General features: G+C 40.6%; 1 protein-coding gene across 1 annotated transcript; it reads left to right on the top strand.

The window, feature by feature from the left end:
* Nucleotides 1-1,299: 1,299 nt before the first annotated feature.
* nudt4a (nudix (nucleoside diphosphate linked moiety X)-type motif 4a) lies at nt 1,300-12,449 on the top strand. Its single transcript, XM_070907617.1, has 5 exons — nt 1,300-1,398; nt 6,134-6,244; nt 8,851-8,895; nt 9,229-9,316; nt 12,041-12,449. The coding sequence occupies exons 1-5, from the start codon at nt 1,300-1,302 to the stop codon at nt 12,265-12,267; spliced, it is 570 nt and encodes a 189-aa protein (XP_070763718.1). The 3' UTR covers nt 12,268-12,449.
* The last annotated feature ends 1,302 nt before the right edge of the window (nt 12,450-13,751 follow it).

Raw genomic sequence — 13,751 nt, 5'->3', positions numbered from 1 at the left:
TCACTAAAAGAAGCATGCTGCTGTAAATAACCAGTGAGTGAACAGGGTTTCAGGCTTGTGTTTTGTTAATTTGACTTTAAAACAGCAGGGAACGGCCTTATGCTTCCTTCAGTTTCTGTGGGAAGTTGGGTAATCATGAGAATCCAAATGCGACTGGTAAAGATTTTTTTGTTTTCTCATGTACCTTTGTTGCCAAGAAATTAGTTTAGACAGAAACTCATATCAAGTGGGTTATGCAACAATAATTGTTGGACAACAAACTGGTTAAAACACCTACTACGAGTATGAGCTTATTCATTCCACTTCTAAACTGTCAGACTAATTTAATTTGTGATATAAATATAAATATGGTGCAAATGTGCTGCAACGAGGTGAAAGGTAGGGGTTATTTATTTGTGTATTTATCTGTTTGGAGTGTATTTGTTTTTGTTTCTGTAGATATCAATATGGAAATTGTTGACCCCCTACCATTCTCCCTTTAAAAATAATTGAATTTCTATATATGTAACAGGCGATAAAAGTGGGGGAGAAATGGGAAATTGATTCTGTTATAGCTGCTATATACTGTTAAAAACGTGGGATGGAGGACGGCATGTGTTTTTGTTTGGTAAACTGACAATAAAAAAATAATCTTACAGCATAAATTCTGAAATGAAATTCGCAAATCTCAAACTGTTAGTTTAAAACGACCTGCTTTGTTAGTATCCCATACGAGAGGGCACTCAAATTATCTTCAAAGCAGCTTGGTTTGGGGTTGAAGAGCTCAACAGCGGCACTTGAAAGCAGCATTAGTAATTCCGGGGAGGACATCACTCACGCACGAGACGTTTTCGATGATTACTAGGCAACCGCGCTGAAAACCACGGCCACGCGGAGCTGCGAGCCGTGCGGAGACACTTGATCCACGTTTGGCTTATTAATCGTCGTGTTAATGGTGAACATGAAGCCCTCTGTAACGTGGGAGCTGACAGGCAGCTTGTTGCGCAGCTCTCAGGTCAGCTGCTAGCCGCTCACCGATCACAGATGAGAGGGAGTTTGTTGAATCATGCGTGTTGACAGCGGCACTAAACCACCATGGTCGGTACAATATACGACCAGACGCAGTCTGACATTGCACAGGAATGAATGAACCAAGTTCACACTTTGTCTGAAGACGCTTACGTTTCGGGAGATCTCTGGAGATACGCCGCTCCTGCTCTCCCTCTCTCTCGGACAGCCGAGGCTAACGTTACTTTCTTCTGCGCCTGGTTGAATCCAGATTTTTTGACTTTTCCTGGCACTCGACGATTGGCGACATAAATGATGAAGTTTAAGCCCAACCAGACCAGGACGTACGACGGCGAAGGGTTCAAGAGAAGAGCGGCGTGTTTGTGTTTCAAAAACGAAAAAGAAGACGAGGTAAGATGTGTCCGTCGACGGCTGAAGTTTGTGGTTAAACTGTTTGCGGTGGTCGTCAATGAGGAGACGGCACTCACTACTTACAGGCTTTGTATTTTGACCCAATTTAGCTAACTCCTGAACTCTGGCCGACTGTCATGGTTTAATGTAGAGTTTCAGTTTAATATTGTGTGTGAGAGAGAGAGAGTTTGTGCGTTCACGTGTCTGATATCTTTTGACTGAGGTTCTGGGCAGAGTTTAACATAATTTGGCTGAAGGGCCAAACATTTTATCCATTTAAACAACAGGTGAGCTTACAAGCTGGCACCCACTGTAACCAGCACCCAGCAGGAGACCATCACTTTCATTTCCTGTCCAGGAGGAAATCCAGATAGATAAGGCATCCTCTGTGTGTGCTGGCTGAAGTGTTATCATTGACAGTCCTGCACACTCCTGAATTTATTAGATTGCATATTTCTTCAACAGCAGATGCATTTCATAGGTGTAATATTGCATTATAAACTTGAGTGCCACCTCTTGTATGTAATGTACGTCAGCCTATAAATACCATCTGTCATTATAAAGTCTTGCATCTACATCCACTCACATAGGTAGTGTTTGTTTTGTAACTTACACTGGCATCAGCTGATGTAGTTATTATACAGGGTCATTTCCATATCAACACTGTCATTGGGATCACTAATCCTTTGCTGAGGCACCATGAAACTCCTGCACCCTGGTTGCAAGGGAGTCCTGCAACATTTGTCTTGTTAATTCATGTTTATTCTGTATTTATACGTCATTAAACAAAATGAGCACAGACAGGACTTATCCCACACCCACTCAAAAATGCTTACCTTTAAATTAAAGTTGGGGGTTCTATAGTTGAATATCAAATATGACATATGACTTTAATACTAATATCAAATGCATCATGCCACCTAACAGGTTAATGTTGCTAATGAGGAAATTTAGAGAATTTCAAATATATATATATATATATATATATATATATATATATATAAAGATATGTCTCCCATTAGACTAATTCTGCAGCCGACAAACTCTTACAAGAAAAAATCATGTAAAGAGCGCAGGCATTTTCCAAAACTTATGTTGTTTTCATTTGATGCTGTTAAAATTAAGGGGATTTTTAGTTGGGGTAATAATTAAGACTGAGTTAATATGGAAGAAGTTATTCACTGGGGGCAGGGGCTGTCCTAGATCACAACGTGTCTGCCTGGTGACGGCGGCCCATCTCAGGACCACATGTGATAGGGGGAGTGGGGTCGTAGGGGCCTGGTTGGGGGGTTGAGTGTTACACTGTGTGCTAAACACCAAGTGACCTATCAGCTGCAATTTATAGAAACAAGGTGCAGGCACTTGCTGTCCCCTGACAGATTTGCTTTCCTGCTCCTCATGCTCCCACCCTCTCCTCTCTCTCTCTCTCTCTCTCTCTCTCTCTCTCTCTCTCTCTCTCCTGTTCGTCTGTGACAGAGTGCTGACATATGCTAAAAGTCTCTTTGGTTATCGTTGATCACACTGGAGGATGATGAAATGGTCTCGCATCACACGCCATGCTGATGTTGTCTGTCATTCTCACTGTCTTTGCTTTGATTGAACGTGTCACACTTTATGTGGTAAACTATCTGTCCAGTCTGCATGCCTGGTTTACTGCCACTTCCTCAACATGTCAGCTGGAGTTCAGGAGGACAGGAACAGGTCCGCTGAAAAATACTAGACAGGATGACTTCACATAGTTTGTCCTCAGAAAAATAACGTAATCTGTCCATTTTCACCTTTCACCAATTCAAGGGAAAACAACATTATTATTTTTACATGCTATGTTTATTCTCTATATAATCATACTTTCTGTAACTGGCATATAACATGTTGTTAGTAATTATCCTGTAAATAAAAAACATGTCTCCAATTAGTCAGTGGGTCTTACAGTATAATGCAATCTAGTACAAAACATAACAGTTTCCAAAATTATAATCCAATTTGTGGTTTTGGCTGGGCAGTATGGTTAAAATCAATATCACAATTAACAAAGATATCAATATATATCACAATATGGCAAATTTAGGCAAAATCACATACAAATTAATCAAAGTTTTATGCATTACATCAGACAAAATCCCTTACACAGGTAAAACAAGAACCTCAATAACTCACTTTATTAGTTTGTAATTGTAAACAGCTCAGAATAATTTATTTTGACAACAGAATTTTGTAAAAAGGTCTTGCAGTACGTTATTGCTGAAAGTCAATAAACAATTTTGACACATCTGTGACACAGTCGCAACAAAAATTGAAACTCATACTGAAAGCTTCATGAGGAGAGTATCTTTAGCAATGCTGTTGTATTTTGTTGCATTAATATGGTACAGAAATTCATATTGTTATAGCCAATCACTGTATGTTCAGGTCACAGCATGAGAATGATAATAATCTGAAAGAAATACAACATCTACTTTTGTTTTGCTTTAACTTCTTGCCTCGTGATACCTCATTCATTTAGCTTAATATGAGTATAACATCTGTCAACAGTACGTTAGCGGTGATTGTGATCAGGTGTTGATCCTCTTAAAGCTGATGAGGATGTGTGCGCTCAGAGCTCTTCCTCACTCTGATTTCTCTCTGAGGTGTGTGTGCTGCCTGTCGGGGTCATTAACCTCCTCTCCTAAGCTCCTTTTGTTTTCATACAGAAAGGCAACTGCTGATCCAGTGGTTTTTTGAGTGCCTACGTGTTTCACATGGCGTTTGTGTCAAATTGCGCATGCATGTGTGTGTTGTGTGCATTTGTGTCAGTGAGGCAGCTACCAGTGTTTCTGCAGCCCCCAGGGCCCTGCACTGTTAGTGTGTCGGGCAGAGATCCAGATGAGACTTGCCACTGCTCTCATCCTCTGCAGCAATTCATTTGCCACCTCATCACCTCACGCAGCAAACTCTTTACACCACATTAATGTCACATACAGCGTAACTCTCCTATTGGATGTTAAATGAATTAGTGGCCTGTATTTCTAATTCGTTTGTGTCTACTTTGTAGAGATCTGCTTCAACTTTGACATTACAGGTTGTCAAAAAAGCAACCTTAAATCTACTTTGACTAGATTTTATGAGACAATAAAACGTGAAAACTTTCAAGGGGAGTGAATACTTTTTAATGGCACTGTGTTCTAGGTATATATAGTTCTGCTACATTACTGATTTAAGTGAGAAATGAAAGTAGAAAGGTGCAGGATTTCTTCAAGGCGTGTATCATTCTTTAGTTAAGTAATTTTCTAATTGTAATGTGAACCATGCACTGAAGTTAATGTCTTCCTAATTTAAACTGGCACTACAAAGAGTATGTAGTGAACCAGTGAGGTAAGCATCTAGCTCTGCAGATGCTTACCTCACATAGAAGTGTGGTATTACATGAGAGCAAATCCATACATGAATATCGAGTCAGTCACACCCACATGCATTTAAGCATTTATATCCGTGATCCAAAGCATGTAAACAGGTAAACAAGAGCTCTTTGTGTAGTTTTATAGTGTGCTAATTCATGATGAGTTTGATGGCCAAATAAGTTCAGTAAACAGTGAGACTGTCAAAACAATGTTCTGCCTGAGTCCTGAGAGTTCTTGTGGGTTTTATCTTACTCTTTTCCCCGGTTACAGAATGAGTTACAGTCAGGGGTCAAACAGCATGAAGTTTCACTCATCGCAGTAATTTCTGTGCAATTGAGACCAGCTTTGACGGCAGTGAAGATGGTATCATTAGTGCTCTTCACAAATCCTCCATGCTTCCACTATCAGGTCTCAGCAGGAATGTAGACACATCTTAATGTTGGTAAACCTCAGCTGGAACAGTTGTGTTTGCCTGTAGTGTATAATACGCAAAAAAGCTGGTTTCTGGCGCTGCTTTTTAACCAATCGTTGCTGTCAAGAGAGCTATTACAGGAGAATGTAGCCACTGCACCACATGTTCGGCAGAATTCAAAAAGCATTCGCACGTGAACTTAATGTGGGTCAGTGTGCTGCCAGATAGGGTTTAAGGTCAAGTGACTGCATCTCCAGAGGGGCACCGTGCTCAAAAAAGACCAAACTGCATGTGTTTGAGGTCAGTTAAACATAGTGTGTGGCTTTAGTTTGATTCTTTCAGATAGTTTTTAATAAGTGTTGTTGTTGCAAAGTACAGCTGAAATGGGGCACTGTAATGTCACTTGTGGGGCGGTTTCAGAAACGTTTTAATTTAATTTTCGACTGCATTCAATTTTGAAGTTGTTCATGGTAATATTATATTATTTCGCATTATACTATACAGTCTATCTAAAATTGGAGGTATTCCTTACAGGTGTTGCTTTTATTGTGTCCCCCTGTGGTCATATCTCAGGCACGAAAAGTGAGTGTGTGTCAAATAAAATGATGTCATGTTGCTTCATAAACACAGTAACAGTAAATATAAATGTGGCTGTATTTGTTTTGTGTGACAAATGTGTGTCAGTTAGTGGTTTTAATGCAGGAACATCTAACATTAAACAACAGGCTGGTTACTCATTCATTTATTCTAATTATGTAGCAAAGGGCGTGACGTGCTCATATTAGTGAATGACTGGCATGACATACGAGATGTTCGATACACTCAGCCGCCACCAGACACCTACAGTGTTGTCGGACTCTAAACCTGGGCATGCCGTTGGTGTGTTTTTGGCACCCCGAGTTCAGCAGCGTTCGGAGACCTGACGAAAGGCCTTTCTCCTTGGCAGGTGCTACTGGTGAGCAGCAGTCGACATCCAGACCAATGGATTGTGCCAGGAGGAGGAATGGAGCCTGAGGAGGAGCCCTATGCGGCCGCCGTCAGGGAGGTGTACGAAGAGGTGAGCTCACCCCCTGAAGAAATGAAGAAAACACGCAGATACAGAGTTATAGTATAGTTATAGAGTTATGTGACTGTTTTTATACAGTTTGTGGTTGGCTCTACGTTAAAGCAGCCAGTAAAACCACCAAATGTCCGTAGTGGAGTTTTTGCATGTTTAACTACAGATTGCATACACTTGACATTAGCTCTGCAAAGCATACTGTATGTATTTGTGATTTTCCACCTCCGAGGGAGCCACTGCTTTAAGTTTGTGCTCGTACAATATGAAAACCCGGCTTTCAGAGACTTGGAATTTGCTTGCGGTTGCTAATTTATCATAGCTGTATTTATTTTTGAAGGGGGTCAAAGTTATAATACTGTTGCACCATAATGCCGTAATGCAGGTGAAAGTAGGACTTTGTTGCTGGTGAGCTCAACCTGTTTGTGGGAATTTCCAAGATGTGAGTTTTGAGAGTCAGCTGAACGAGGTCATTTCATGTGTTCAAAAGGTCTCTGGTTTAGAAGCCCAAGACTCAGATGTTGGAATTTCCCGCAAGATCGTCAACACATCAATAAGAAAGGTTTCCAAACCCATTCACAGGCCTGCATTACCACATGATGATAATGATAATAAAAAAAATAAAGCAGGCTAAGAAGTCACTGTGATTTATAATGCAGTTACAGCCTGCAAACCCTATAACCTTACATAACACAAGCAAAAACTGCACTGTGATGTAGGTCATGTGTCACCTTAATAATATAGTCTATTCATCTTGATTGGCTAGAGGCACAGACTAAAATGATGAGCGATTCTTGGCAGCTAGTGTCGTCACTGTTCACACTATGAGATACTCCCACTGTTGCATGAGCCAGATCCAGATGAGGGATAGAGATATTTGGCAATGATGCGTAAATGACCAGTTAATTGTTCTGTGGTTCAGTAAAGGGGGCTGCTGGTAGTCGGCCAGAGTGTTTTGCGTGGAGTGAGCTGTGAGCTTCTGCCTTGGATAGCAGTGTGCTGACAGCTTTGAGGTATGGCAGTGACATTTGGGAAGGGTTTCCAGTTACCCACATCCTGAGCCTCCCGGACCAGACATGTGCCTGAATATGGATGAGCTGCAAACTAACTACTGTGGCGAGAGCCAACGATTCAAAGCGTCATGTTTAATACCCCGCTGTCAAGTTCAACACGTTGACGTTTCCGTGCGATAGTTTTAATTTGTGCAAATGGGACATTTGTTAATCCTATCAGGCTATTCTCAAATGTAATTGTTCTATCTTTTTTTGTCTAATCACTACAGTAATCAAAGATAATGTTTTGACCACAGTGCTGGAAAATATTTGTTATCCCGTATTGTAGACAATAGCTATGTCCCAATTCTATTCTGTATACTATATCCACACAGGTTTTGAGTTTGCACTATGTTCTCACTAGAAAAGTGACAAACTTATGCTCAAAAGACAGCGTGCATACTGGAAAGTGCTTGATTTTGAAGTGTGTTTTTGATGTTAACTATTTCACCACAATGCTTTGCACGAAGGAAATTTAGGAGCTGCTTGCAGCTGCACAAAATTAAAATAAATTGCAAATTGTGGTTCCTGAAGGATCTTGGAAAACATACAAAGAAATCTTCAGAAAGATATTTTGCATTTTATTTGTCAAGTTTAAAGTATGTTGATTTCTTGTATATTCACTGCAAAAACATTATTCTATAAAAGTGAGTATAATGGTACATACTGCATAGAAGTACAGTATACAAGTATGTGTAATTGTCTCTGTCTGTTGTGGGTCTCTAGACGTCCCAACTGATCCTGGCGGTTCTGAAATGAAAAGCCAAGTCTGAAACATGTCCCTGGAATGCCTCTGTGTGTCTCCCAGCCAGCCAGTGTTTTTCACAAAAAGCTGATTATACATGCCATCAGTATCCGCTGACTTGGAGCATGTGCCACAAGCTGCCCAGCTTCACTGACGCACTCTAATATAGTGGTTCCTAATCTTTTTTTGCTTGTGAGAAAAAGGATTGGGATCAAGCACTATCTTCAAAGCGCTCTCTCTCACTTGTGACCCCTCATCTCAGGGTGTGGTTTATACTATTGTGACTAGTTTTAAGTAAAGCGCCACTTGGAATATTTATAAGCAGAGGGAAAAAGAGGTTAAACTTTGAAAAAGCAAATTTTGTAAAGCTGATTATATTCTTATTTTCTACCCCACTAATCATCTCCCGACCCCGTTCATTTTAGAGCTCAGACTATGTTTAGGTCTACCTGGTCATCTCTGCTATGCTGCCTCACAGGCACGTGGCGATGCCAGGATGATTCCAAGCCACAGAGTTTCCTGCACTAAATGAGACAAATGTGTGAACACACAGAACAGAGACGAACTGTTCCTAACACCAGGTCACGCCATTCTCGCGGTGTTGCAGCTGTATGAAAATATTGCACAGTGAGTGTTTTCATTCAGCTGTGTTGGTGTCAGGAGGACACATTTATCAGTCGCTATGACCTTTGGTGGAAAAGAAATCGACTTTGGAGTAACATGTAATGTTCAGTAGTGGCGATATACAACTCTGTGTGGTCACTCAAAAGTAAATGTATTGAATGACTCTTGATTCTTCGTGTGTGCAGGCTGGCGTGAAGGGAAAGCTTGGCAGACTACTCGGGATTTTTGAGGTAAGCTTGTCAAATTGTCATGATAAAATTGTAGTTAATTCTCACGTGGTATATAGTACATTATAACGCTGCTTAAAGTCCTGTATCAACTTAGCTGGTAACCCTACTATCGTGTTTAGGATGCCTATGTAGGCATGGTTCATGTCTTATGTGCCAGTCCTCAGAGTCAGCCAGAGTGTCAAGTTGTTTTGTTCATGTGGAGTCCACAAAGAAACAGCATAGTTACTCACAGTTAACATCATGTCTTCACTGCATATGAATGCTTAGAATGCAGTGCATTGACACAGTTTATTGCAGTGGTATTAAGTAGTGTCTTCATCTAAACCTTTGCAGCACAATCAAGACAGAAAGCACAGGACGTACGTCTTTACCCTCATAGTGACGGAGACATTGGAAGACTGGGAGGACTCGGTCAACATTGGTATGCCTCTACGTTTAGGTCTCACTTTGTCATCATATCACTGATAGTTTTGCATAAATTCTGCTGCAGGTATTTACCCACATACATACATTGCCTTTTGCAACAAATGCATCTTGTTCCTGGTGTTTATTGAAGCTGAATGAACTAGATTGATGTTATCAAACCCAAATATTTTTTAAAAGGCCCTGTGGAGAGTTCTTGTACACAACAGTTTCTGTTTACAGTCAGTGGTTCTCACCAAAACACATTGTGTATATCCTTGAGGTCTAACAAACGTATTGTATGTTTTTCCCTCCTCATAAAACACTTGCAGAGCCAATTTGTTTTAATATTATGAATCAGGAAATGTTTACATGCATGTTTGCTAGCTCGTAGTCTTCCTCTTCCTTCCCTTTGTTGCTTCTTTGCATGTTACAGCCACCAACTGTTGATTAGTGGAATAATATAAAACCAGCGGCATGCTCAAGCTTTGTGTCCTCTTGCTGTGCATGATACAAACACTGCTCCATCGCGCTCCGAGTGGCAAAAAAAAAAAAAAAGTCCACAGAGTATCTTTAAGGGTTTTAGGGCAAATTAAAACATATATGCATAAATCATATCATTACACAGATCATAATATTTCTGTGCGTAGTTATAATGTATTATAATATAAAGTTAAACAGTATTTTGACTCTTTAAACAAATGTATGTGATTCTGTTGTGTTTTTGATGGTTTAAGAAGTCATTTGTAGATCACAGGTCAGAAGGTCGAGTCAAGGTAGAGACCATTAAGTCATTATGCTTGGCAGAGTTTTTATGAAGCATGAGACGGCATAATCACTTTCCAGAAGCAAATCACAGCAAGGGTTGTGAACCAGTATTCAAAATTATGCTCAAACTAAAATCCCAATAAAGGAAAACCATTGAGACAGACTGTTGGGGCCTCCAGTCATCACTTTGTAAACTGAGAAACTGGGACACATACTTATTGATGAGGTCAAACCACCTGATCTACAGTCTGTTTACAGTCCAAAAATACCGACGGTGGCAAACATGCTACCTCTGCATGTGTGCTCCACAACATTATGTGTATATATGTTTGGTCCCATTTTATTGACAGTGGTCTGTTAAACATCAGGAGGTTATTATATTAGAGGTAATTAAGTAGAGCTGAAATGATCATTTGTTTTATTTGATAGTAAACTGAACTTGAAGAGTTTTGACTGTTGGTTGGACAGAACAAGGTGTCTGAAGATGTCGCTCTGGGCTTTAGAACTTTGTGAAGAGCATGTTTCAGTATTTTCTGACATTTTGTAGATGAAACATAATCGATAATGAAAATTATCATTAGTTGCATCCTTAAAATGAATATTCTTTTCCCCCCATTGCTTGTCTTTTACCCATCACTGTAAAATGTTTTTTACGCAGCACGCGCAGTAACCATTCAGCTTCCAAGATGCTCCCACTGTAGAATTTGTAATGTTGCGGGTAATATGGCGTACGTATAGGCATGTGATCACTATTTGTTAGGGTTAGTTTTGTTGTCTTGTTTTAAATCTAATGCTTCTCTGGGGACTTAGTTACTAAAGACGTGAAACTATTTCTATCTGGTCTGGAAAAAAGTGGTCGTGATAATTTCCTCCCTTCACCCACAGAAATGGAGTTCAGCCTGTTCACAAGGGGGAGGAATGTTTGCTGTGCCCAGTTGTTTTCCAGTTATCATCTCTCACCACAGCCCCCTCCTTATTTGTCCTCTCTTGCCCTGCGTGAGGGCTGTGACTGAGCGGAAAGAGCTCTGCACTACTGGTCTAATTCACTCTCCCCCTTTGCTGAAAGGCTGGCGGTGGTGTTCTCCTCTCTCACACCAACCTCTGATAATCACAGCCCACGCTGAATTCCTTTACCAAAATGCTGTTTGGAATTTAATGGGAGGAGATGATGGGTTTGACGTAAAGCATAAATAACTCCCAGCTGATGGTTTACTGGACAGATCGTTTTTGTGGAAGGTGCTTTTTTAGGAAGGTTTGGTGACATGAGGGCTTCATAAACACCAACGGAAGTAGGTCAGGAATGTCCATTTCCACTCTGACTCTAGTGCTGCAGAACAATTTATTCTTGAGCGTGTATTATATTGTGGGTTAGCAATTTAAGGTTAATTTGCCTTTTGCGCAATCTTACTCACCGCTCAGTCAGGCACACAGTAACACTGCTAAAGAGCTTTAGTGAAGAATGCTATGGGCTGCAGTACTGTGGCAGTTTCATCTTGATTATCTATCAGATTCATTAAAATTACTTCCGGATAAGCTTGATAAGGGATGGCAGTGCAAGACCAAACTTCTACCACTTGAGGCCAAAAAAAACCTCCCCCAAAATAAACAAGTTAAATTCTATGCTAGGCTGGACGAGGGGATGAGTGGGAGTAACGGACAGAAAGGGAAAATACCCCAAAAATATAAGAGGACAAACAAGAAAAACTCAATACAGAAGAAAATGGTGGTGTGGAAGGGCACCATGCTGAGGCGTCATGCAAGGGTTTAGCCGAAATTACCAAGGAAATTGCATACATAAACAACAAATAACAAAAATAACCACGCTCTGACAGGCTCCAAACCACGAGGCCACAGGTTCAATCCCAGCTACGGTCAGCATGTTACGTGAACAATCCATGGTTGTAGATAAAGCACTACCTGTTGATCAGTGTAAGCCATATGCCGACAACTTGCCCCTTCTTGAATGTTTTCATAGGAAGGAAGAGGAAGTGGTTCAAAGTTGATGAGGCCATCAGGGTGCTGCAGAGCCACAAGCCTGTCCACGCGGAGTACCTACGCAGGCTGACAAACACCTGTAATCCTACCTGCAGTCCCGTGTGTAGCCCGACTAACGGCAACACCCCGAGCTCCCAAGTGACGGACAACAACACACCTCACTATGTTGTTTGCTCCACGCAGGGCTCAGATCTAGTCCACAGATAGGACCATCACCAGCAGCAAGCCATTCTTCTATGAGGACACCGGGATGGACAGATCATCTGAAAAAGACTTCTGCATTGATTGCATCACTAATGCAGCCATGTACAGTATGGACTTCCTTGAAGTTGATTTGAAATCTGTTTCGAGTGGGCTTGAAGAGTGCCAAAATGTTTTCCAAGTATATTTAAGATTTTATATGTATATTTTTTAACAACCTTCACCAGCTAATAGAGCAAAGGTGTGCTAAATCTAAAGCGTCCAGCTTTAGATGGATTTTCTCAGTGTGCTGCTCGTGCAATGTAACGGCCCTTTTTAGTCTTACATGCCGGATATTTGACTGGCAGTGCACAAAGTGTTTGGGTGGTTTCCTGGGAAGTGTTTGCTCTTAGAGGAAGTCATAGCCCCACGCTGACTCAGTGCCAAATAATGCCCTTCTGCAAGACATCTTGAAGGGGAGTCGCTACATGTGTATGAATATTTTATTACAATTCAGTTTTTTTTTTGTGAATTGTTGTGAGACTTTTTGGGAGTGAAACTAATCTCACCTCACTTTAACTCTCGTGAGGTATTTTGCCTAAAGAGAGCTGAGGGCAGTATCTGCTTTGATGAAACAAGTGTGAACAACATTTCTTCTTCTGTAATTACCACCTTACAAGCACACACAGTATCATCTCTATTCACTAGTAACAGTGTAACACTGTAATAAAGATCGGGCGGATATCTGCAAACCAGCCACCACACTGAAATGGAGACTTCAATAGTCCTTCCTCAAACATCCTTTTACTTGTACATGTATTTAATGTCTGACTGTTGAACAAATGACAGTATATTGGCACAGTTAGATGAATATCAGCTTTTGTACAGTGGAACAGAACTGCAGTCAGCATAATCAAATGTGCCAAAGAAAGACAGTATTCAACACATAGACTGTGTCATACATATCTTCTGAAGAAACTGTTATTATTAAGTGCATTAGACAAATGTGAAGTCCAGTTAACGCCTGAGAATACAATAAAGAGGCCTTGGTTTTAGAGGAGAATTTCAATGTGTTTTAGTCTAATTTCTCTAAGTGCCTTAACTAACACAATAGTACTTTTTGTCTAGTTTCTAAACACTGTGCACCTATGAGCAGTGACTGGAAGCAACTTACAATCTGCCTTACACACACTGTCGAAACCAGCCCCTTATATTTCTCGGCTGTGGTTTGATTTGAACAATAGGATGTTGAAGGAAACTTGGAATTGTTGTTACAATTGAATGTACAGTATTTAGTGTGCATTGACTGAATTTATTTATTTATATGTCATTGGGAAATAACCCCTCCCTTCACGAACAGGAAACTATGACAGGAAGTCATGGTGTGTATAGGCCAGACTTTTTTTGTCAACACCCCAGAAAGAGAGCAAATTGTGTGATAAATTCAGTTTATTGACTATCATTGACTTTTATACTTTAGGCGCATGGGAAAGATCAATGACTAACCTTAT

Source organism: Enoplosus armatus, chromosome 6 (genome assembly GCF_043641665.1).
Source record: "Enoplosus armatus isolate fEnoArm2 chromosome 6, fEnoArm2.hap1, whole genome shotgun sequence".
Classification (NCBI taxonomy): domain Eukaryota; kingdom Metazoa; phylum Chordata; class Actinopteri; order Centrarchiformes; family Enoplosidae; genus Enoplosus; species Enoplosus armatus.
This window is presented reverse-complemented; position numbering and strand designations above follow the sequence as displayed.

Excerpts from the sequence above, each read along its gene's own strand:
- nudt4a (XM_070907617.1), top strand. The coding sequence starts at position 1,300 with ATGATGAAGTTTAAGCCCAACCAGACCAGGACGTACGACGGCGAAGGG. Across the intron at positions 1,399-6,133 it reads AAAACGAAAAAGAAGACGAG|GTGCTACTGGTGAGCAGCAG; the intron begins GTAAGATGTGTC and ends TCTCCTTGGCAG. Across the intron at positions 8,896-9,228 it reads GACTACTCGGGATTTTTGAG|CACAATCAAGACAGAAAGCA; the intron begins GTAAGCTTGTCA and ends AAACCTTTGCAG.